The 26,426-nt window shown below is 41.7% G+C and overlaps 1 protein-coding gene across 1 annotated transcript in view; it reads left to right on the plus strand.

The window, feature by feature from the left end:
- The window catches only part of P3H2 (prolyl 3-hydroxylase 2), a 162,857-nt gene extending 144,806 nt beyond the window's left edge, over positions 1-18,051 (plus strand). The window contains exons 9-15 of the mRNA XM_070406582.1: positions 1,601-1,728; positions 2,289-2,384; positions 2,960-3,110; positions 3,972-4,089; positions 5,062-5,137; positions 11,215-11,355; positions 17,046-18,051. Of these exons, the coding sequence (XP_070262683.1) occupies positions 1,601-1,728; positions 2,289-2,384; positions 2,960-3,110; positions 3,972-4,089; positions 5,062-5,137; positions 11,215-11,355; positions 17,046-17,138 (803 nt within the window). The 3' untranslated portion in view covers positions 17,139-18,051. The remainder of the gene's footprint in view (positions 1-1,600; positions 1,729-2,288; positions 2,385-2,959; positions 3,111-3,971; positions 4,090-5,061; positions 5,138-11,214; positions 11,356-17,045) is intronic.
- Positions 18,052-26,426: the final 8,375 nt, after the last annotated feature.

The raw sequence follows: 26,426 nt of genomic DNA on the forward strand, positions 1-26,426 counted from the left end.
CTTAGGGAACTTTTTGTTTTAGCAGGTAACCATGTATTACTCAAGATGAAGAAATACTACCTCATTATTTTAAAGTAAAGTCTTGATTTGTTTTGGGTTTAGTTGGGTTCCTAAGTGTCAATCCAGGATCTTCTGTGAATGGCAGACAATTCCTTTAATTGTAGGCTATAGTGATTCTTTTATCCTAACTAGATTAATAAACACTTAGTGCTGCTCCCTAATTTGACTAATCTATTTTAAAGTGATATAGTGAACATCAATTGTCTCTTCTCCCTTCAACTGACATGTTTTAGACATGTTTTAGACCTGCATGTTCAAGACCATTGCTCGATCACCTTGGGAGGAAAGGGGGAGTTGTGCCCTCCCCACCACTCCCTCTAGGGCGAGTTATTGTTATTGACAGGTACATGTCATGTCCCTTAGGAGTACTGTAAAGAGTAGAAAAACAGTGTTTTTCTTTTCTGTTCACTTTTCTGGTTAGAATCCAGATGGTTACACACAGTTACATTTGAACATTTCTTCACCGTCAGAGGTTTTGTCCTTTAATGCTACTTTCTGTGAGGAAAAGATCTTGTCAGATCTAGATTTTATCATTTCACCACCTAAACATAGCCCAAATGCGTCATTCTCTGAAGAGCCTGTGTGGGGCTAATTTCATAAAGTTGTGGACCCTATCCAGGGAGAGAGAGGTGCCTGCAGGAAACCATCCGATGCAAAGGCAGTGATATAATGATATGTCCATAGAGCAGAGTACAATAAATATTCCAAAAGCAAGACCATATAAAGCAGCGGTTCTCAACCTGTGGGTCACAACCCCTTTGGGGTCGAACAACCCTTTCACAGGGGTCGCCTAAGACCATCGGAAAACACATATATAATTACATATTGTTTTTGTGATTAATCACTATGTTTTAATTATGTTCAATTTGTAACAATGAAATTGGGGGTCACAACATGAGGAACTGCATTAAAGGGTCGCTGCATTAGGAAGGTTAAGAACCACTGATAAAGAGTCAGGTAGTGGTGGAAAGAAGACTTGGAAGGAGTCGGGTGACTTGGGTGTGACTGTACTTACTGGTGGTGAATTTACTGCATCCTTACCTGGATTTCCTGGTGAAGGCATTGCTCTACATACCCATGAAACTGATGTTTATGTCACGCCTGGGGACGAGGCATGTCATGGAGTGATTGCATATGATGTTATAACAATGGTAGGAACCAAAGGCTGTGGAGCAGGGTGGGTCCAGTTGTGGAGAGAATCCTGGAAAGTCTTCCTAGAGGAGAATCCTGTGAGATGCCCAGTCTGCTTTGCTGGATTGTCACTGGAAACAAATAAAAAGATATTTTATCAAATACAAGATACTATGCAAAAATAATATATCATCATGACATTTTGGAAAAGCCTGGTAGTCACACAGCTGCCCTTTTCTTGAATCCACATTGTGTTTATCAGATTCCGAATTTGTCATTTGTCATAGCAGTCCTAAATATTCATGAGGATACTGGCTCTCCTCAACTGCACATTGCTAGCTGGTGGGTGTTCTGTGCTTCCCCTTGGTGACAGAGGTAACAGAGAAGACAATGTGCTCTGTCCCTTCAGGTGGCCCTCTGATCTACGAGAACATCACCTTCGTCTACAACTCAGAGCAGCTGAACGGGACTCAGCGGGTTCTCCTGGATAACGTCCTGTCGGAAGATCAGTGCCGGGAGCTGCACAGCGTGGCCAGTGTGAGGACCCCTGGGAGGGCGGGGCCTGACTATGCTGGCCTGCTGCGAGCCTTCAAGTGCTTTGGTTCTGGTCTCACCTGGAGCCAGAGAACTAGGCCTGCAATGTCACTTTCTCTGGGAGAGGGACATTGATTGTAGAGACACTTTCATAGCCTTTGGATTGAGATGATGTTAGTTTTGTCCAGATCTGAATATGGCTAGTGGATCTGGAGTAGTTAGCAGCTAAATTCCCAGGCCAGACATCATCCAGCATGGGCCCTGTCTACCATATAAAGTTACTGAGAAATCTCTTTATTTTAATCAACAATAACCAACATATTAATCATTTCTAGTCTACATATCTCTACAAAAAGTGGTGGTGTTTTATAATAAAAATAGAGTGTAAAAGTTAAATAAATACTAGCATATCCCTTTTGCTTGGAAAAATGAATGATACTAGGATCCTGGAACAAAATGGGGATGACTTTGGTTCTTAGCTTCCTGGAAATCAAGGCAGAAAGGAAGACCTGATGCATTCAGAGTTATCATTAAGAAAACATCTTCCTGTATTGTACTTCTAGGGAATCATGATTGTTGGTGATGGATACAGAGGGAAAACTTCACCTCATACACCCAATGAAAAGTTTGAAGGCGCAACTGTCCTGAAAGCACTCAAAGTAAAGTCTTAACTTGTTTGGGGTGTGGGCTCCTAAGTGTTAGTCCAGGACCTTCTGTGAATGGCAGACACAGGAAAGAAAAGAGCTTAGAATACAGTTTTATCAGGAATTTGAAGGGAGCAAGTATGAAATGGCACCTGTATCGCATTAAATCCTTCTTCATTTATCTATTTATCATCTATTTGTCAAACTTAATCTTTTCTAAATTTGTATCTGACTAATAACATACAGCTCCCATGCCCCCTTGCTACCCCTTTCTCAAGGAGCTCATGGTCTAATGGTGAAAACATACCCAAATAAGTAATCGTTCCATATTTCAAGAAATGTTATTAGAGAGGAATGAGGAGAGTGTTATGAGAGAAAAGAGAGTGATTAGCTCTTCATGTTCTCTCTGTGATTAGGAAGGCTCATTTCAATGGTTCATTTTCCTAACCCAAATCCACAAGCATGTAGTAGTATTCCCACTAACCAATGCAGAGATGACCATTGTACCTTGGCTGACTGAAACCGAGCCTCTGTTTTTCTCCAGCTCTCCAATCCACCCCATGGTATCTAATGTTCTCCTTTTTCCTCAGTTTGGTTATGAAGGCCGAGTCCCACTGAAGAGCGCACGCCTGTTTTATGACATCAGCGAGAAGGCTCGAAAGATTGTAGAATCCTATTTCATGCTGAACTCAACCCTGTATTTTTCCTATACGCACATGGTCTGCCGAACAGCCCTGTCTGGTGAGATTTCAGAGTCTGGACTTGTTCCTTCTACTCACAGAGAGCTGAGAAAGAAAGCAATGCTCAAAAAAAAAAAAAATCCATTACAAATCGTTTAGAAGAGTTCGAAATTTCCAAAAACAAAAGAAACTTGATAGCTCTTATTTTCCCTTCCCTCTTTTTCTCCTTTTTTATCCCCTAAAGTACCAGCAGACCATAACTGTACCTTTTCCCCCATTTAAATCAACTTCTCCTACTTTCTAGTTGCACAGAAAAATGCTTTTCTGTTCTAGGTTTTACTTTTCAGGAAACTAGGAACCTGGAAATTAGTCTCCTATTATATCCATAAGCATTGAGTGGTAGTGTAGAAGATGAAGGGATTGTTGAAATAAATATTCTTAAAAAGTCAGAGACCCCCTCACAACCTGCTGTCATTATTTCTTCTCTAGACCTTCCCTTCCACCCCTCCAGAGTAGGAGGGAATGGATAATGTCACAGGGCAAGACTTTTACACTTGGGTCAGTTCAATTGAATCAAATCTTATTTTTTTTTTTTACATTTTTATTTCATCCTCCTCCTATTACTGCTCCCCATGAAGTACAACCTGTGAAATGCATGGAATGTCTATTTATAGCAGATAGCTTCTATAGCTGTAGCAGCAGGTGTGACATGCTCACAGTTTTACATCAGGTTCATATCAAAGCAGGGCCAAAGTAAAGTCTCTTGACTGCTTGCCCAGTGTTCCTTCATCTGTTGTGTTCGGCTTTCTGTATCTTCAGATTTACAAGGGCACCAGCAACGGGAGAAGGCAATCTGAGGGTCACTTTTGCTGTAGGAAGTTAACACCCTCCTTTCATTCTTCCCTGTTCCCTCTCCTGGCAGGTCAACAGGATAGAAGAAATGACCTCAGTCATCCCATCCATGCTGACAACTGCCTGTTGGATCCAGAGGCCAATGAATGTTGGAAGGAGCCTCCTGCTTACACATTCCGGGATTATAGGTAGAGCCAGCACCTGCTGCAAAGCCAAGCTTTTGTCCAACAGTTATCAAAAACCCATGGAAACTAGAAAGCTGAGCTTTTTTGCTTGTCATCACATTCAACGCTAGGAAGCAGAGAGTCTCAAATAATCTTTTGAAGCAGCTGTCACAATTGAGAAGTGACTTCATCTCATGTTTTAATCTTAAAAATGCATGCATGTTTTTCATACCCTATTCCACAAAATGTCCATTTTGTTTTAATATAAAAATAAAATTATATATATAATTATATATATATAATTATACATATATATATAATTATATATATATATATATATATATATATATATATATATATATAATCCCTTAGCATTCACTGAAACATATCCTTTATGCAGAGGGATCTTATCACATCACTTATCTATGTCTGCATCTTATCAATAAGAAACTGGACACTCAAGAGGGAAAAAATGTTTTCTCTTATTGAAAGATATTTTCGTGTGCAAAGAGAAGAGTCAAGATTTGTAGTCACCATATAGGTAATAGTGTGTTAATTATTATTACTCTGTGCTCTATACAGAAACATTTATTGAGCGCCCTCTATCTGCAAGGCTAAGCTACACCTCTTGGAGCTCTCCAGCTAGTTAGGGAAAAAATACATTCTGTAGAGTTAGTAGTATGACAGCGAAGAAGAGAGTTGTAAGTAGTATGGGCAGGTTCAAAGGGCTAGATTAAATCCAGTTAGGTTTTCTTTGAAGGAAGTGAAATGTGAGATGAGCTTTAAACTATAATTAAAAATTAACGTAAGTGGAATAAATACTTCAAGGGTATGATCCAAACTACATTTGATTTTACTCTTGAGGTTAGGAGGGTCGATTATTTCAATGTCTAGTTCAAAGGAAACTTACTAATCAGAATGGTCAATTCATCAGTATTCTGTGGTAATGACATTGTAAGCATTAACAGTACAAATGATTCCCCTTTCTTCATATAGTGCTCTGCTATACATGAATGACGACTTTGAAGGAGGAGAATTCATATTCACTGAAATGGATGCCAAGACTGTGACTGTAAGTAAACTTATTCTTTATTTTTTTTGTTGTTTAAATATTCCAGATGTCTCCCCTTCCCCTCCCCCCCCCCCCCCCGCCTTCCACCCAACCCCTGCCCCTCCCCAAACCTTCCCCATGCTATTATCTGTGTCCATGGTAAGTAAACCTATTCTCTAGCATATTTATTCAGTATTTTTATGTAAGTTTTGCCATTTTCCAAGGACTCAGACAGTTGGGTTTCAAATATATCTGAGATCAAGAATTCAAGAGGTGCAAAAAATCCCAGTCGATTTATGCATCATAAAATGTTAGAAATGTAACCTTCAAAATAGAAATCTTCCCATCAATTTTAAAGATGGGTAAATTAAAGAATAGAAATATTAAGGATTTCCTGATCCTCATATAAGTTAAGTTAGACTTGGAAGCAGAACCTCAGTCTTCCGATTATAATCTGGTGGAAGCATAAATATACTAATTCCCAAGTCACCCAAGCTTAGGACAAGTCAAATGATTCCACAGAGTGGCTTCCAAGTAACCTGGTGTTGTACATACTTGGATCAATTATTGGCCATCAAACCCAGGTTATCAGAGCTATTATGTATGTGCACATTTATGTGTGTGTATGTATGTGTATTGGTGTGAATGTGTGAGTGCATATGTATGATTGTGATTGCAAATAAACCTGTACCTGAACATTGATATATACATTCACATATGCACACATTTGTGTGTGTGGTCACATGACATGTTTTGGATGAGATTCCAAACATACCTTCATAGGTGAAAATCGAAAGTTAAATTTAACCACCATCTTTCTAAGCCAACTGATGCCTTTGGAAAAGCAGACTGCAGAGCACTTACAGACCACATGGGCAGTATGCTCTGGTCTTTCAGCAAAGAGGATACTTATGTAGAAAAGCAGGATTTTCAATTGAGGAGATAATCTCTATATATAAAAGCCTAATATGCAAATTGTCTCCATGGGAGTTAGACTGGGAGACCAATCGCTTGCTATAACATGCGTTGACCACCAGCAGGCAGCACGGAATGAAGGGAGGCCCCGGCTGGCAGCTGGTAGCCAGGGAAGGGAGGTCCTGGCTGGCAATTGGAAGGCCCCAGTCGTCCCTGATCGCTGGCCAGACCTAGGGACCCTACCCATACACAAATTTCGTGCACTGGGCCTCTAGTTGAATTATAACTAGATCATGAGAGATCTCTTTTCTCTATACAAAATATAAATAGTTGAGGCATGCATGTGAAAAACTTCAAGGATTTTGCATTATATACTCTATTTCCTTAACATTTTCTTAGTTTTATGGTTTTCTCTCCAAATTTTACATATTTTTCTTAGTGAAACAGCCATGCATTGGCCAGTGTGACTCATTAGGTTGATTGTCATCTCAAGCACCACTGAAAACTTGCTGGTTGATTCCTAGTCAGGGCATATGCCCAGGGTGAGGGTACAGTCACTTGTCAGGGTGTGTTTCTCTCTCACATCAATGTTCCTCTCTCACTTTTTCTCTCTTCCTCTCTCCCTAAAATCAATAACAAGATATTTTTTAAAAATAGTGAAACAGTTATTTATCATTAATGACATACTGCTAGACTATAAGCAGTTGGTATTCAAAAACTGTATGTTACTCAATGGAGCCAAGATAGTCTCTTCAATAAATGGTGTTGGGAAAATTGGACAGATATATGCAAGAAAATGAAACTAGACCACCAACTTACACCATACACAAGAATAAACTCAAAATGGATAAAGGACTTAAATGTACGACAGGAAACCATAAAAATTCTAGAAGAATACAAAGGCAACAAAATCTCAGACATATGTTGAAGCAATTTCTTCACTGATACAGCTCCTAGGGCAGTTGAAACTAAAGAGAAAATGAACAAATGGGACTACATCAAAATAAAAACTTCTGCACAGCAAAAGAAACCATCAACAAAACAACAAGAAAACCCACCTCGTGGGAAAACATATTTGCCAACGTCATATCTGATAAGGGCTTAATCTCCAAAATTTATAGGGAACTCATACAACTTAACAAAAAGAAGATAAACAATCCAATCAAAAAATGGGCAAAGGATCTAAATAGACACCTTTCAAAAGAGGACATTCAGAAAGCCAAGAAACATATCAAAACATGCTCAAAGTCACTAATCATCCGAGAGATGCAAATCAAAACAACAATGAGGTACCGTCTCACACCTGTCAGAATGGCCATCATCAACAAATCAACAAACGACAAGTGCTGGAGAGGATGTGGAGAAAAAGGAACACTTGTGCACTGCTGGTGGGAATGCAGACTGGTGCAGCCACTATGGAAGATAGTATGGAGTTTCCTCAAAAAATTGGAAATGGAACTCCCATTTGACCCTGTGATCCCACTTCTAGGAATATATCCCAAGAAACCAGAAACACCAATCAGAAAGGATATATGCACCCCGATGTTCATAGCAGCACAATTCACCATAGCTAAGATCTGGAAACAGCCTAAGTGCCTATCAGTAGATGAACGGATTAGAAAACTGTGGTACATCTACACGATGGAATACTATGCTGATGTAAAAAAGAAGGAACTCTTACCATTTGCAACAGCATGGATGGAACTGGAGAGCATTATGCTAAGTGAAACAAGCCAGTCAATGAAGGAAAAATACCACATGATCTCACTCATTCATGGATAATAAAGACCATTACAAACTTTTGAACAATAATAGATACAGAGGCAGAGCTGCCTCAAACTGATTGTCAAACTGCAGTGGGAAGGCCAGGGAGGGTTGGGGGACAGGAGGGAGGGGAGTAAGAGATCAACCGAAGGACTTGTATGCATCCATATAAGCATAACTAATGGACATAAGACACTGGGGGGTAAGGGAGGGCAGGGGTTTGTCAAGGGCAGGGGGGGCGGGGAAGGACACTTATGTAATACCCTTTGTAATACTTTTAGCGAAAAATTAAAAATAAAATAAAATAAAATAAAATATGCTCAGTGTGGTAAAAAAAAATAAATTAATTAAAAAAAACAAACACCTGTATGTCACTGTAAAAGAGGAAATATAAGGATCTGGTTAAAATTGTCCAGGAACATTGTTATTATTAAGAAATAATATTTAATACAATTTAATATAATAATGTATATTTAAAAGGCTATGGTGCATACACTTTTTGGTAAAAAGGCTAAATACTAACATGGGAGTAGTGTGATGCTTCATTATCTGGGAAATTAAATCAAGATGGGTGGTCTGGGTTGGGTTTTAAAGTCACTATACAAAATTCTCATATTTGGAAGAGCCTCTGTGCAGAAGGATTTGTTTGTTGAGCTCTGCTAACACTGAAACTGAGGTTGAAAAATGCATCTTGCCCAGGTGGAAAGAAAATTAGACTGGTGGTTGAAAAGATTTCTTTGCTTCTACTCCACCTTGTGGCTAGATTTGGAAATGCTCAGTGTTTGAAAGTGTCCGAATCAGTAATTCATTCATTGTTGAATGCAAATTAACTGGATTTTTTTTTTTTTTTTTGTATTCAGGGCTTTTATTTTATTTTTTATTTTATATATACTTTTAATTTTAATTTAATTTATTGGGATGACATTGGTTAATAAAATTATATAGGTTTCAGGTATACAACACATCATCTGTATATTGTATTGTGTGTTCATCACCCAAAGTTAAATCTCCTTCCATCACCAGTTATCCCTCCTTTACCCTCTTCTATCTCCCTCCATCCCCTTTTCCCTCTAGTAATCAACATACTGTTGTCTGAGCCTATGGGGGAGGGTGCTGTTTTTTTTTAAATCCCTTTACCTTTTATACCCAACCCCCCAACCTTCTTTCTTCTGACAGCTGTCAGGCTGTTCTTTGTATCTATGAGTCTTTTTTGTTTGTTAATTCATTTCATTGAGTGAATTTATCATTATCCTGTTTTTTAATTATGTGAAAGTAGATAATACTCCACTTTAATGGTTCTATCCCTTTAATATAAGAACTTAGCTATTTTTAAAATTACTGGCTATAACCACTTTCCCCTCAAAAGTAAAAGAAAAACCTGATTTAAACAACGTTTTTATTCAAAATCTCCAAGTTGGGAGATTTATTTCCCAAATTATTTCTGCTTCAGATGAATTTATATGGTCGAGTTCTTATTTAGTAGGTAATCAAAATTCCTAGGTAACTGGTCCCAATAACAAAGAGAAATGGGTAGTTTTCCTTTTCAGCTTCCCCTTCTTTGCCCCTGGAGGGACAGACAAAGTAGGGAAATAACCCAGTTTGGGACTACAACAAGGGGGTAACGTCTTTATTTTTCAAAAATTTGGAAATAATATAATTAACTGAATGATGGCTGAAGGTTTACATTTATTCCAGTCAAAGGCTTCTCTGACATGTCATCAGTCGTTAGATGAAAAGCAAAAGACACTTGCTTTTATTATACTTGGAAGATATGTGGATTATTTCAAGAGCAGCATTTATCTGTGAAACATGGGTATTTAGGGATTTGGGTTTCTCTGTGCAAGTTTCCAAAAGATAAAATTTAATGAGTTCCATTTGCTTCATGAAAAATTAAAATCACTCTGGAGCTGTGTTCCATAGAATGTTTACAATCACTTATCTGTGCTTCAGAATATATTTTCCTACAGAAGCAGAGTCATCAATTGGGCTTGTCCATTCCTCCAAGTACCTGATATGTCACAGGTGAGGCTGTCTGTATGGTAACATTAGTCCCAGAGACTTTGTGAGTCCACACACCTGTAGTCAATTCCAACTGCTTCAGGCAGTTGATAGCTTCTTTTCCTAAACCAGTGGTTCTCAACCTTGGCTGCACATTAGAATCACCTGGGAATCTTTTTAAAATCCTGATTTCTGGGCCTCATGCTCCGGAAATTCTGTTTCTTTGTTATGGGGTGGGGCCACAACATTAGTAACAACGAAACAGAATTTACGAAGGATGAGGCCCAGAAATCAGGATTTTAAAAAGATTCCCAGGTGATTCTAATGTGCATCCAAGGTTGAGAACCACTGTAAAACTTTCCCAAAGTTCTTCATGTGTGAAAATGCTTTCCATCCTCCCTCTTCCATCAGAGTGAAAGTGTACCATTGTCCTCATGCCCTTTCTTTTAAGAAGTATTTTAAGAAGTTGATGCTGAGATTCAGGAATCACACAGAAGTGGCGGCAACCTGGTGTGTTGAGTGAGTCCTGACCAGTGCCAGGGAATGAGCAGCCAGAAAACTTGAAACCAGGTCTAAACACCATCCTATGCAATATGCATTGGGTAGTATTTATTTTGCTGGTTTTATGTGGAAATGTACAATAAATTTCTTCTTCAGAAAAATGAAATCAGATAGATACTGAGGGTACCAGTAACTACTAAACTCTCTAGATTGCCATCAGAAAAGTTATCTTGGTAAAGCTATTTAATGTAACCAACTTTCCCTAGCAAAGACAAATCACCCCTCATTATTAAGAAGAATAACTGGGCCCTACCTGATTTGCCTCAGTGGATAGAGCATCAGCCTGTGGATCAAAGGGTCCTGGGTTTGATTGGGGTCAAGGGCCAGTACCTAGGTTGTGGGCTTGATCCCTGGTGAGAGATGTGCAGGAGGCAGTTGATCAATGATTCTCTCTCATCATTGATGTTTCTCTCTCTCTCTCCCTCTCCCTTCCTCTCTGAAATCAATAAAAATATATTTAAAACTTTAAAAGAAAGAAGCCTGGAAACTGACTCCTTTTCTCTGCTCTTCCCTTGAACACACACACACACACACACACACACACTCCCCTCGGTCTCAGACATTTTTAAAAATTTTTGACAGTATTACGATGTCCCCCTTTGTCCTCTTCTACACAACCCCTGCCCCCCACTTGAGGCCTTCACCTGAATACTTTTATTTTCTGAATTAGTATTATTTTGACCTACCTTTGTTTTACAGATGAGGCAATTGAAATAATCTGTGTCTTCTTCAACTTCAGGGTTCCATTATTCTTTGACTCAACACTTGACCCAAATACTCCCATAGAAGGATAAAGAACAGGGGTTGTAGAGATGTTTGTGACACAGGAATTGAGAATCTGATTTTCACCTTTTTCCCAGGCTTCTATCAAACCAAAGTGTGGACGGATGATCAGCTTCTCATCTGGAGGGGAGAACCCGCACGGGGTGAAGGCAGTCACCAAGGGCCAGAGGTGTGCTGTGGCTCTGTGGTTTACCTTGGACCCAATTTATAGAGAATTGGTGAGTGTCCCACCCAGAAAGCCAGTTAGATGCCTCGTAGACCTGCTTCATAAACTGATTTATCTGAAAAGTCCTTTAAGTTCTTGAATAACCCCTCAAAAATCTGAGAGAACATGGGAAACAAACAAAAACCCTTTTATAGCTGTTACAGAATCCTTTCTCTCATGTTTCTAACACAGACCGTCTTTTATGCAAGAGCAAATTTTCCTGATCATCTAATATTTGTGGTGTGGGTGAGGGGGAAAAGAGAGAGAGGATGAAGGCAATTCTTTTTTTTTTTTTAATTATCTTTATTGTTGAAAGTATTACAGATGTCCGTCTTCCTCCCCATTGGCCTCTTCTAGCCCTCCCCCACCCCAGGCTTTCACCACACTATTGTCTGTGTCCATGGGTTATGCATATGTACATATAAATTCTTTGGTTAATCTCTTCCTACCTACCCACCCACCCCTGCCTTCCCTCTGAGATTCATCAGATTGTTCTATGTTTCTATGTCTCTGGATCTATTTTGTTCATCAGTTTATTTTGTTTATTGCATTCTACATGTGAATGAGATATGTGATACTTTTCTTCCTCTGACTAGCTTTTTTCACTTAGCATAATACTCTCCAGGTCCTTCCATGTTGTCTCAAAGGGTAAGAGATCTTTTTTTTTTTTTACAGCTGCATAGTATTACATGATGTAAATGAACCACAGCTTTTTATCCACGCATCTACTGATGGGCACTTGGGCTGTTTCCAGACCTTAGCTATTATAAATTGTGCTACTGTGAACATATGGGGGTATATATTCCTTCTGATGTTTCTTAGTATATATTCCTAGAAGTGGCATCCCTGAGTCAAATGGCAGTTGAGGAAAGTCCATACTGGTTTCCATGGTGCCTGCGCGAGTCTACATTCCCCCCAGCAGTCTACTGAGGTTCCCTTTTCTCTAATTCTCACCAGTACTTTCATTTGTTGATTTGTTGATGGTAGCCATTCTGACAGGTGTGAGGTGATACCTCATTGCCGACGAAGGCAATTTTTAATCACATGCGTTCTAATAAGTGAATGTCTGCAGAAGTTGATATATCAGTGATATTTGGCTGTCCTTAAGCTTTATTTAAAAAACAACAACAACTGTAGCATCAGAAGAGAGGAACCGCTTTCTACTGGTTACTGGGAAGAATGATTCGTTTTCTCAACAAATCATTCAAGGAGCACTGACTAGTTTATGACACATGTAGAAGAGGTAAGGGAACCTGAAGTTCAATGTTATTTATTATGATTAAATTAAATCCTAAATATTAAAATATTGTTCTTATTATATGGGAAGCAGCTGAGGACACTTAGCCTGGTTAAGAGACCATGATCTTATCCTATGGATGCCCTTGGGCAGAGGTGATAGGGTCTATCTGTGAAGTTGCAGAGGAATAAATGAAGACCAATGGGTCGAATGCCCTAGAAAAATATTGGATTCAACATATTAGAAATAATTTATAAATCGTCACCACTGTTTGCTGAAATTGTCTGCTTTGGAAGTAGTGAGTTCCTCATCACAGGATGGCTCCAATCAAAGCCTTAGCAGCTGCTTGGCATGGAATGCTGAAATTGAAATGGAAATTTCAACTGGACAGCTTCCAAGTCTTCTCTGGCCCCAACTGTAGATGAATTCTATTCTTTAAAATGACATTCCACCTGCCCTACCTGGTTTGGCTCAGTGGATAGATCATCAGCCTGTGGACTGAAAGGTCTCAGGTTTGATTCCGGTTTGACCCCCAGTAGGGGGTATGCAGGAGATAGCCGATCAATGGTTCTTTCTTGTCATTGATGTTTCTCTCTTTCCCTCTCCCTTCCTCTCTGAAATCAAAACTATACTTAAAAATTAATTAAAAAATAAATAAAATTACATTCCATCCAATTTTCCTCTTTAGATCCCTAAATTGAATTCAATTTAATCAGAAACTGTTTAAAATTAACTAGGTTTCTCATATACTTTTTTGCCATCAAACCTAACTCCCCATATTTTAAGCATTCATTCATATATTTAACAAATGTTTACAGAAGAGCTACTATTGTACCTGAGAAACTCTGCTAGGTAGGCCCTGGGGAGGAAGGGGGGTGGGGACAAAGGGGAACAAAACATAGTACCTGACCAGAAGGGGCTTGGGGAGGTTGACAAAGAAGTAGAAAGTGAGAAGACAGCAGTATGAGTTGTAGGGGAATCAAGAAAGGCATATATAGCCTTCGCTGGTGTGGCTCAGTTGGTTGGGTGTTGCCCCATGCACCTAGAGGTTGCTGATTGATTTCCAGTCAGTGCACATGCCTGGGTAGGTTGCAGGCTCCATGCCCCTTGGTGGGGGACAGAGGGAAGTGCAGGAGGCCGCCTATTGATGTTCCTCTGTCATATCAGTTTCTCCCTCTCCTTTTCCCTTCTCTCTCTCTAAAATTCAATAAAAATATTTTTTAAAGAAAAAGAAAAACATATAAAAGTTCAGAAAGAGAAAAATATGGTCCCAACTGAGGGAAAGGAGCACAGAGAGTTCTGAAAACGTCAAGGGACACTGAGCAATCTCCTTCATGTGTGATTAATTCCTTTCTTTCCTGTGCTTCTCCACCTCCAAATGCCAGCATGCCGCTACAGCACTCTGTACTAGGGAGCCTAGATAAGCCAGCCGACAGTGAAGATAGATAGCTTGTTGAAAAATTGCCTTACTGTTTCCTCTCCTTAGTGTTCAATTCAGCAAACAGTTCATCTATTTTATTATTCAGTATCTCAACTCTCTCTTCCAAGGTATTTTCTATCAAAATAAAAGTTTTAACACCAAATAGTTCTCTTTGCTCCTTCCTAACCAGTAACATCGGTGCTCCTCTGAAGGGCAAGTACTGGGAAATGTTTCCAGTCGCTGGACAATAGCGACATCTAGTGGTCACAGAAAAAAATGACCAGAGCCTCAAGCAATGTTCTTTCTACATTGGAATCAACTGGGGAACTTTACAAATTCCTGACATCAGGCTGCCCTCCTCAGAAATTCTGATTTAATTGACATGGGGTGTGACCCGGGTATCGGAAGTTTTCAAAGCTGCTCAGGTAATTCTAATGCGCAGCAAAGTTTGAAAGTCCCTGAATTAGGCGCCTCTTCTCAGATTGAATCCCTGAGCAGACGAAGTCTGCCTATGAATAAATGACCGGAGCTGGCAACTCCCATGCTCGTTACAGGTTATTTTAAAGGTACTTAGTTCTTACGGAGTATCTCACATCATAAACTCTTAAAGACGCCCAGTATTAGAGGCTTCAGTTCTTGTGTGTAGCGTCCCTGCTGTGGAACTTCCTTCCTTTCAGGAGAGAGAGGATGCAGCAGTCTCCCGGGCAGTCTGGGGAGAGAGTTTGGTGTGTACATCTGTTGTTAAGAAGCAGGTTGTTCTTCCCATATTCACAGAGTGGCATCCAGGCATTTTACTTAGGCATCATGACAGCAATTTAGATTTCTGTTATTTAGTGTAGTTGGGCCTTTTAGTTACCTTTATACGTCATTTTCAATGACAAGTTCTTGAATGAATGGGGCTTTGTTTTCAAGTTGCAAAATAGTTACTTTCATGACATACAGTATAAGGCATTGTGCTAGGGACTATCTACAGGGGATACGAAATCGGTAAGACAGACAAAACTCCTATTTTCAAGGAGCTTCAAGTCAAAGTGGACAGTGAATACAGGTGCCTGAGTAATTAAAACACAAGAAGCAGTTCGATAATAGTTATTAAGGGATATAAACAGGAGACCAGGAATGGCTTTATTGAGGAGATGACATTTGACATGAGTCTCAGAGGATGAGCACAGCTTCTTTAAGAAGAGATATTTTTATAGAACTTTTACATTAATGTACCAGATAGAATGGAGGCCTTGCAAAGTGACAATAGCTTTTCTGATCACTGGAAATACAGCGGTGAGCAAAACGACAGGATTCCCTGCTTTCATGGAGCTTCCGTTCTAGTGGAAAAAGACAACAGATATGTAAAAGAATAAATAATTGCGAGATTTTCAGATAGTGATAAAGGTGTGGAAAGGAGAACAAGGTCACTGATTTGAGAGTGACGGGGAAGGGGTGGCACCCTGAGGGCCCTTGGGACTGATGAGAGGTGAGTTGCCACCTGCATGACAGGAAGTCAACTCTGATAATGGCCTTGGGAAGAGAATTCTAGGCAGAGAACAGGTTACAAAGGCCCAGGGACAAGAGGGAGCTTAGAGTGGTCAAGAAACAAGAAACCCAGTGACTGGAATGTGCTGAGCAAGATGGAGAGTGGTGTGAAAAGAGGCCACAGAGGAGGCAGGGGTCAGACTCAACAAACTGGTTAAGGAAGATGAATTGTATTCTGACTGGGGGTGTGGGAGAGAAGCAATGTGCCCTACCTACCCTGCCTCCCCTAGTCCTGGTGAATTAAAGGGTATGAAAGGGTTACAGAATAGCTTTATTTTTTTAAATTTTTATTTATTGATTTGAGAGAAACATCCATTTGCTGCTCTGCTTATCCAGCTAGCATGTTGTAGATGAAAGTAGTTAGAGAGAAGGTGAAAAAATGTGGAAGGTTTGAGATGCCATTTGAAGATAGACCAACTGGGTCGGCTATTTGATTGATGTGGATGGTAAGAAAAAGCACAGGATATGACGGAAGCATGGGGCGGGGGGGCATTTAGCCGACACTAGAACTGGGGAATTCTTCTGAGAGTGATGGGTCAGAGACCTTGAGGTGAGTTAGGAGGCTGGAGTGTAAGGTGAAGTGAGAGAGGACAGGTGAGCTGGAAAAGAAAGAATGATCTAAAGCAAACTCCTTATAAGCACAGCAGGGAGATTGGACCTGGAACTTTAGGCACTGAGAGGCCATGCCAGGGCTGTGAGCAGTGAACAGGAAGATGACATGGTCATGAGTCAAGTGCATGGGTTCTGTTAGAAGCATGTGGGTATGGGGTGTGGAACAGATCAATTTGGAGGCTGCTGTAGCAATTGAGCTGAGAGATGATGAAAGCCTAAACCCTTGTTTTTCAAGTGGGAGCTGGTTTGCCTCCTAAGGCACATTTGACAATGTCCAGAAGCAATTCTGGTTGTCATGACTTGGGGAGAGCTGCTACTGGCCAGGGATGCTGCTAAACGCCCTACAACACACAGGACAGCCCTCACAGGAAAGAATGATCTGTTCCAAAATGTCAGTAGAGCTGAGGTTGAGAAACCTGGCCTAAGCTAAGGCAACAGTAATGTGCACTGAAAAGAAAGGGGTGGGCACGGGAGGTAGATGAGATCCAAGGATCCATGGTCAGGCTTTTAGGGCACATGGGTGAGCAGGGGCAGGCTCACTGAGAGAGAGAATTTGTGAGGAGGAATAGAGTAGGTATGTGCAGAAGAAAACAGCAAATTCAGCTTGAAATACTGAAGTGTAGAGCTGACCTGGAGATGTCTATAGGACCACAATATAGAAAAGGGAGTCAGCAGTTGAATATAGAAGACTTCTTAAAGAGAGAAATTTTGGAAAGTAGATTGACTCGGACACAGGGAGGTCAGGAGAAGGCACCATTGCAGGGATGAGATGAGGCTCAATCCTTAACTGGATTTAGCTTCCATTCCGTGGACAGATGGATGCCTGGAAGTGTTGGGAAAGCATCTGCCACCAGGACTGACTATGATGCTTGTAACAAAAATGTGCAAATTGTCTTTTTTGCAGGAGCGGATAAAAGCCGACGAAGTGATTGCAATCCTGGATCAAGAACAACAAGGGAAACACGAACTGAACATCAACCCAAGAGATGAGCTATAAAAATGAGAAAGAGTGTTCTATCAGATATTTATTTAAATTGTTAATAATCTTATGAGAACCTTTTTATTTTTGTACAGAGCCATGGTATAAATTATCAGGTTAATACGAGTCATCAGATCTCCCTTCTGTTCCTAAGGATGTTTGCTTTGCCTCACTCAGTCTGTCTGTCTGTCTTGGCTTTTTCATCAGTTCATCTCTCAACACCCAGTCATCTCCCCTCCCTCCCCCCCCCCCCCCCCACACACACACATGCACTTCATTGGCTACAGATACAAGAGCTAAAGCAGAAAGAGTAAGTCCTTTTGGGGTACACTATGTGTGATGTAGTTCTAAAGCTAGCGTGTGTTGCCATTTCAGAAGGCCTTTCTGGCTCTGAGCCTCTCAGCCACCTCCTCTCATGGTGCTGATGGCCATGAGTTTGAGCCTGAGGTGCCCGGTGGTGGTGGTGTCTGCACTGCCTCACCTATCACTGGCTGAGGGTCCCCAGGCTCTGAGAGAGAACCACTCTGATAAGTACTGCGTGAGATGGAGGGGCCCAACCTTTCCAAGGCCTTGGTGATATTTCCACCGAAGACAAACTTACACTGGAAGCTTTGATCCGTCCTCCACAGTGCTCCAGAAAGGACGCCCTGGGAGTCGTGTTCTTCTGGAGGTTGCTTAGGGGTTTGAAATAGAATGGCTCTTCACCCCAGTGACTTTTCGAAGAAAATCTTGAATCCCATCTGATTCTGGGCATGTCGCCTGAGAGTGGAGTCCACGGGTGAGAAGGAGCATGTTGATCTTGAGAAAAATGGATTTCTAATTGATTCTAGTCTTCATCTGCATAGCTTGGTGGTCCCTCCTCTTTGCTACTGTCCAGCATGTGGGCTTGTTCTTGTGACTGGTCGGTTTAATAAAGGGAGCCTTATTTTAATATCTGGCATTTGTTTTTCTTCTCCCAAATATTTGGTTTATCTTCAGGTAATGGTTTTGTGGTCCCACAGGAGCTTTGGAGATGACCCAGGGGCAACGTTGGGCAATGATTAGTTTTGCTGGCAGACGCTCTGTGGCTGCAAGAGCTGGGAGCACTGCTTTTGAAGAAACAGAAATGGGTAGCAAACATAGGTGTTCATCCAGACAATGTCTGGTCCTTGGTGCCAATTCTGAGACATTATGTGGGATGGGGCTGGGGTGGTTCTAGCCAAGGGGAACCTGCTGCCCTAGACAGTGGGAGGTCATCTGCCTCTTTGATGGACAGTGCTAGAGGCCGTAGCCTTTCAGAAAAGCAGCAAATAAATTTTTTTTTTCTAAAACTCACATTGACTTTCCGCCATTTATGATCTGAGTGAGTGATAAGAACATTCATCCTTGAGACTGAACAAATGAGTCATTGTGATTTACGTGCTGTTTTCCACCCAACCTTCTAGTTGCATTTCCATCATGGGAGAGTGGAAAGAACATTAGATTATAATCGCAGCGCGATCATACATGCCCTGCTGTGTGACCTGGAGCTACTCGCCTTCCCTTTCTGGGCTCCAGTTTTCTTCTCTGTAAGTGACATAATTGGCTGTACTTGTTTCCAGAAGCCTGGCTCTAAACAAACAAACAAACAACAAGAACTGGTTTTGGAAATATTCACAAATTCAACCACATTTATTTCTACTAACATTTTGAGACTTGTGTGACTAGGTTCATTATATGTATACCAGAGGCCCCATGCACAAAATTCATGCAAGGGGCTCGGCCCTCACAGCCCTGGCTTCGTCCGGAAGGTCATCTGGATGGTCATCCAGAAAGTTGCTTGGATCATTGTTCTGCTGTTCAGTCTAATTAGCATAATAGCTCTTCGTTATATAGGATGTGATTTTAAAACTTTAAACCCAATTTTAAGGCCATAAAAGTTTCTGAGCTCTGAAAAGGTAGATTGCTATTTGTTTGCTATCTCTGAGAAGTGTTTGCTGGCACTCAGATCTGCTGATAGGAAGATCCGGGCAAGGATCTGACTTCTGTTTTCTGGCAACAAGGCATCAACAAAGAAAACAGCCCTTGGCTCCTTGCAGTCCCACTTCCTGGGTGCTCTGGGTGCTCTGAGCAAGCAAGGGGCTTCAGCAGGGATTCTGACATTCAGCCCCACAGAAAGTAGGTGAAGGCCTCCATAAATCTACTTTGTGGTAGATCCATATCTCCCACCCTTTGCTGACAACAGAGGAGTTTTTCTTGTTTTGTAGGTTACCGATATTGTTTTACACCTGGGACATCATCTATACTGGAAAGCATTTATATTTTTAATCTGCTCCACATCAAACCATACATGATTTCATTCAAATAGTTAGGGAGTGTCATCGAATGACTTTAAAAAATTGAACTAAAAAATGACAGTCCGTGTGCTAGAAGAGCCCATTCGAGTTTTTGTAGCTTTTAGAACTACAAAGTGAAGGTGTGAAGGAGGTCTTAGAAGTCACAGTTCAATCCCATGCCTTGGAGATCTGGTGACAGAATTGGAGTGATGGGAGAATGCCTGGCCCAGGAGGCTTGTGGGCACAGGAATCCTGGCAAAGGGCAACATCCACAAGAAGAAGGGCTGCCTTTTTATAGTTGTCAAAAATGCTGCTCGCTCCCCAATCTGTGGACCCGCAGACCTGGGCCTTTCTCTAGTTTCACTCAACAGTATTCTATGTGCTTGAGGCAGGCCAGACTATAAAACCCAACTGATCACTTCATGTCTAGGACTCTTAATCTCTACCTCTTGGGAAATTACCATGTGTATAAAAAGCCTGAGGTTTTACAAAGCTTTATTTTCACCTACGTGATTTCATTGCTTGTAACACACAGCTTGTTCACATGCCCATTTTGCAGATGAGGAGGTGGGGGACAGTGAGATGTGAGCCTGTGATTGGTGAGCTTGGAGTGTCCTTGTCTGAGGCAGAAGCACAGTTGTTTTTTTTTTAACAGGAAGGGAGAAAAGGACTAGGGTGGTTTGCTCTCTTGGCCATGCTTCCAAACATATCCAATACTAAATAATACATGACGGGGAAGAAAAATTGGTTGGTTTTATAAAATCTAAACTTTTTATCTTATATTTTCCTGCTGAATTATGTGTGAAGGCACATTTGCCCTTCTCTGAGATGTAGTGCATATGGGATACACAATTCAATCAGATCAGCCCATTTTTGAGAAAATTCTGTGAGCCAGGCACTGCTTTTGTGAAACTCACAGAAGGGAAGAAGGTTCTTCTCAGGAGCCATTTTCCTCTCCCTCCAGCAGAAAGAATCCAGAACTTAAATTTCCCCTTGAGAAAACACTGAGTGATATTCTTGGATGTGTAACGTGCTGTCTTCGGAGCCCTGAATGTAAATTGTTTGACAAGGAACTTTTAGTTTCATGCAGCCTGTGGATATGGCACTTTTTGACACTTATTCAGTGGAGGAGAAGTCATGGAATGAGTCAGTACCATTTAATAATACATAGCTATGAATTTTAATTGCAGTCCAAATGCTGAATATTTCACAGAAGAGCCATAGCAAACAACCCCTCACTGACGTCAAGAAAGGAGGTAATGGGGGCCACCTCACCAGTTCCTTATGCCGAAGGATTACCATTCTGAGGTGACTGACAATGGTTCGGCTGAGAAGTGGGAAAACAATTTGAACTGTTGCCACATCCAGAATTCGGGGGAAACAGGAGCCATGTGGCAGAAAACCCTAATGCGTCAGTTAGACTGGGCCCACGTTTATGATTCCCTCTCCAGCTCCTGCCAAGAAGCCTGTGATGTGAAGTGACCTCCCACAGAATCCCACAGCCCACCCACAAATCCTCTAGTCCCAGGTAATTTGATGTTTCCAACAGGAGACATCAGGGCTTGTTTTGTTTTGGACCTGGTTGATTTCGTCAAACACAGAGAGACAAGTAACACCAACCACTTCTGAGCTCACTGCTGGACTGAGCTGCGGATTCACACTGTCAGAGCCTCCCCCAGTCCTCCTCCCCCTGGGAAATCACAGTGTTCTCTGTGCCCGCTGCTGACCTCTGAGGCCAGACGATGTCACGTCTGGAACAATCTGATCATTGATTCTGGCTCCGCTCTACCATGGATGATGACCTCAGCCATATGAGAAGTTGGCTCAGTGAGTCACCTCTTCCTTCAGCGATCTTGTTAAGGGCACACAGAAAAATAACCAAACAAAACGTTTCTGCCCCCTCTTTTCCTGACACACATTATTAGGGAGGAAATCTGAATGCTCTGTCCAGTCAGTAGACAGTCACCTTTTCTGGCCACTTGTGTAATACACCTTCGGGGAGAGGGAAGAAAAGGTGAACAAGACAAGCTTTGCCCTCCCTGTTCTTGGTAGGTCATCACAGAGAAGGTTGAGGGTACCGTAGGGTTGGAAAAATTTCTGGTCCTTGTCCCAAGTCCTCTTCTGCTCTGGTAGGGCTGATCATCTGAGTCTCCACTTCAGAAGGGAATTGAATAGCATCGTTCCACCCAAGAGCCCTTGCCCTTGGCCCCATCAGATGTGATGGCATGGGTCCTGGAAATTCTACCTAGACCCTACTTACACCCTCCTCACTCTTCCCAAGTTGATGTTTTTACCTCTGAATCACTATCTGATGATGGGTGGGGATAGAAATGTGAACCAGGCAAGAAACATTACCTGCTGTGTCTCATCTTTTTCCACTTGTAAATCATATATCCCATTGTTTCAAAGGGTTGTAATCATGGTTGGCATTTATAGAGCTCTTTTAGGGCCTTGAAACACTTGCCATACGTAAGTGGACAATTATCTCGAGACACATCAGTGCAATCTTCATTTTGTACACAGAGAAAAGGAACCGTCACAGGGAAGGTGGTAAAGTAAAGGTCTGGTCATTCATGAATTAATTCTTCAGGCAGTTTTGAATGGCTACTCAGTAGTGGTTTTAGGGAGGTAGTCAAAACATGAGTAAGACTTTAACCCTTTTTTATGGAATTCAAAGTAAAGTGGAAAAACATAGATGTAAACAAATGAAAACTCTACAGTGAGGCACGTGCTGTGATAGAAAAGTTGGGGCAGAGGCAAGTACACAAAAGGTCATGTTAGTTCAGAGAGGGAGCAGCTGGGGACAGGGAAGGCTTACAGAGAAGGTGACAGTTAAGCTGGGTGTCGAGTGCCTGTTCCACCACCCAAAAGCAGATGAGCCAGATGACCTCTCCTTTCACCACAGTGTCCTCAACTGAAAGAGTGTGGAATTTGAACTGGATGATTTCTTGGGTTCAAAAATATTAAGCTTTCAGAAAGTTGGGAGAGTTCATATTAAACTGGTCTTTGGAGGTGGGTGGACTGGGATCTTTTCTATAGATTGCCCTGGGAAAAGCCCTCTCGTGAATCCTGTGAAAACCCAAATAAATACCAGTTTAAAATACAGTTTTATTGTGTTCCCTTGTGAGCAGGTATACGTAAGTGGGTGGGGTGTAGCCACCTGGACCGTGCTTCTTACAGAAAGCAAATGAGCTGAAGGGAACCCTCCCATTCAGACTGAAGTCAGTGAGCTCTCCCAGCGGCATTTTCTTCTGCCGGCTAGTCCGAGAAGCTTCATGTGCCCTGGGCCCAGTCTGCTTACTCAAATCCTTACACATTCATCCCAGAAATGGAAATAATTAAGAGATTCCTGCCAGCTTACAATGCTCAGGTGTGTTGTCTGAAAAGCCTAAAGCATCTGGTAAATTCAGTCAACCTTTTAGTAAAACCAGAATACTGTAATACTTTAGTAAGGGCATCGCTTCCAGTGTCAAACGGAACAGGTGTCAGAAGCTTTGGGAATGTTTAGATACAAATCATCCCCCACAGGCATTAATGGAGTCCATTTGCCTCATTTAAAACCAGAGAACTGGATGAGACACCATGCAGTAAGTGTCCAACACCCTTACTATGTGTGTTCTCTGTACCTGCTTTTGGTTTGCTAAACTTAGCAAAAGCCTTTGAAGGTCTTAGGGCCTAAGACTTAGGCAATCATACTGCTTACATTTAGAATAAATTATAGAGTTCCCGAGGCTTAGAAACCAACTTCAAGGCTTCTGGTCACCAGAGTAATATTCCGGGCTTTCATGATATTTCCAGTGTGTAGCAATGTTTACTGAACAGACCCCAGTATTTCTATTGCACTTGAAGTTCAGAGTTTCAGGACATGCTTTTCTCACAAATAATATGAATTAGAATTATGCTTCCTTGAAGTTAATATTGATAACTAAATAAAAATTGTTTAGTCGTTTTCTCCCCTCCAGATCTAAGGTAAAAGTGTGTGTTTAGCAGAATTGCACTGAGTAGTCTTCATTTTCAATTCATTACACTGTTAGCTCCTTAGCCCCCAGTGAAGAACAGGCATGAAGGCATTGACTAGAGACAGTCAAGGTTCCTGGAGGAATGTCCCCCTTCCCTTCACTGGCCACCACTGTGGTCACTAAGCATTTGACAGCACCCGGGTAGACTGGACCATTAGCCTCGCATAGGGAAAAAGAAACCAAGACTAGATGAATAATTTGACTTAAGTCAAAGTCACAGTAGATGTGTTTCCTAAGTAAAACAAACAAACAAAACAAAAAAACAACAAGTGATTGTACTCTCTAAAGATACTTTGCAGTACTGACCACTTTTTAGGAAGAGCTAGGAGGCAGGAGGAATTATCATAGACTGATATGACCCCAAGCCTCAACACTCCTCCACACCCCATGGAGATTCAGAAGGAGGCTACGGTCTTCAGCAAGAAGGTTGCTGCGCCTGCTCAGCTGTGCCAGGTCTGATGGCAGCTCTGCTCAGGCAGCTCGGGCTTCCTCGCAGGAGCACTCGGAGGGAGCCTTCTCTGAAATTCCAGGCCATAGGGCTGAGCACAGGGCACAGCTTTTCCTTCCAGACGTTTGGCTTCTGAGTAATGTTTTTGTCTCTAAAGGTAATAAAAGTACATCAGATGTTGCTCCTTGTACCATGAACTTGGCGTTGAAGCACTGGTGAGCCACTTCAAAGGCTCAGCAGCACTCAGAGAGGCTTTTCCTGGGGACACTGCCCTATCAAGATGGGCCCATCAACCTGGGGCACACTGCCCACCAGGGCACTCACCAACTAACGCCTAGTTATTGTCACATGGGACAAGCTGGCATGCTGAAACTTTCACCCTACCCTGCCCTCAGAATCAGCATCATGGTTTGGTCTCTGTAGGGGGGGGTGTGTGTGTGCATCATTTACATGCAAAATGATATACAAATAAAATAGGAAACTATTCAAATGGCTTGCAAAGCTCAGCATAGAGTGCTTTTGGTCATTGCTTATCTGAAACCAACATTGAACTGTTCAGAGCTGATTAAACTGGGAAGATCAAGCCTGGGGTGGGCCCTCAAGAACCAATCATCTTCACAACAAGGCTTTGTATTTAGAGTTCAGTAAATGTCTGCCACTACCAGTAACGGACTGCAAGGTGAAAGGGGCCTTAGAGAGCATTTGGTCCAACACCTCTCATTTAGAGTTGGGGAAACTGAGGCCCAGAAAGGGAATTTATTTACTGGACTTTACTACAAGTTACTGGTAGAATCTGGATTTATACCCAGGCAGCTTGGCTGCTATTCCAGAGCCCATCATGAGAGGAGTCAGGGTAGAATAGGGAAGAAGGCAGGATTGTGCCACCTACACTTAGGCTCCCTTGCTGCCTCTTATTAACTGAAGAATAATGGACACATTTCTTGCCCTTATTTTCAATGTCTTCATCTGTAAAGGGCTAGTAATACCCATCTGATGAGTTATTATGAGATTTAACTGAGATAATGGAACAAAAATGCCAACACACAACAGGCAATTATTAAAAGTCTATTGTTATTTTTACTACATATCAGGGCATCTAACAAGAAGGAAAATAAATAAGGCTGAGATTTCTCTAGCAATCCTTTTCCAGCTCTCATGACATTTAAAAAAAAAATGCATTCTCCCACGAAGCATCTTGAAACCTTCAAAGTTAACTTTCATACAATTGGATTTAAAAAGCATCTCTGGTCATAAGTAACATGTTTTTCTGGGGTAAGGGCACAGGAGAAGAGAAACTTGTTATACAAAATCAAGAGGATGTTTTGATTCCAAGCAGGTTGTCAACCACCAGTGTAAAGAGATGTCTGGCTTTCCTGCAGCCACCGTCTCTGGCCATCTGACTCTTTGGCCTCGCCTGTCCTGGGGCCTTTCAGTAGCTATTCCCAGTCCTCTTTATCCCAGCACACTGAAAGACACAATTAAAAAAAGAAAAATCTTTTTATTGATTTCTGAGAGGAAAAGAGAAACATCAGTGATGAGAGAGCATCATTGATCAGCTGCCTCCTGCATTCCCCACACTGGGGAGCAAGCCCACAACCCGGGCATGTGCCCTGACCAGGAATTGAACCGTGACCTGTTCAACCACTGAGCCATGCTGGCTAGGAGAAAGACACAATTCCTATCTATCTATTTTACTAAGCATTCTCTCACTTGCTTTTCTACTGTGTAGAAAAGAGAATCATTACTAAGCAGCAGAGGGCACTATCAGCATATTTTGCTTTAAAGGGTAAAAAATAGGTGCCTCTGTTGCCGGTGGAAGTAGGGTCCTTGGTGTTGTGAGAAAAAGCATTTTCGGGGACCCACCAGGGAGGATGAGGTCAGGAGGTAAGATTTATTTGGGTGAAAATAGAAGGCAGCTCCTGGATTTCCAGTGTCCCATCTCTGTCTGTCCTGTCCCCCCATGGAAAATCAGGGCCAGAAACAGGGCCAATGTCCAGAGGTCCTGTGCCATAGTAAAGCTTAGTCCAGTTCAGCCTTTTCACCATCCCCGGCTAGATTAGCTTGTGTTCCAGGCTGCAATCCCTTGTTGTGCTGTGGTATCCAATCTCCCACGTGGAGCCTGCTTTTAGAGTCCCTGTGGCTATCCACCACAGGGCTGCTAGGGCCACATGGCTACAGAGAGAGAACTAGTGAGCACAGGGAGCAAACAAGTTTTTGAAAAGAGCAAAGTTCAGGGTAGGCTTAAATATTAAATAGCAAGGGAAGGATTTTTGAGGAAGTTGGTCTACTCTAGATGATGAGTAGGGTATGGAATGGCAAAGATGGGAGGAATAAAGGAAAAATGGACAGCAAAAACAGAGTCATGTATTGCCATGAACAACACAAGAATGGTGACAGCCACTACTCTGACAATTATTATCTCCACCACTTACAATCATCATCTTGGCTCACGTGGGCAGATGATTTCCTAACCACAGTCTCATTTGGCCCTTCCTGAAATCCTGTGGCTTCAGTCTAGAGATGTATTCACCTAATTTGGCTAATG

This window comes from Myotis yumanensis, unplaced genomic scaffold, assembly GCF_028538775.1.
Source record: "Myotis yumanensis isolate MYYU_CA2020_CCGP unplaced genomic scaffold, mMyoYum1.0.hap1 SCAF_2, whole genome shotgun sequence".
Classification (NCBI taxonomy): domain Eukaryota; kingdom Metazoa; phylum Chordata; class Mammalia; order Chiroptera; family Vespertilionidae; genus Myotis; species Myotis yumanensis.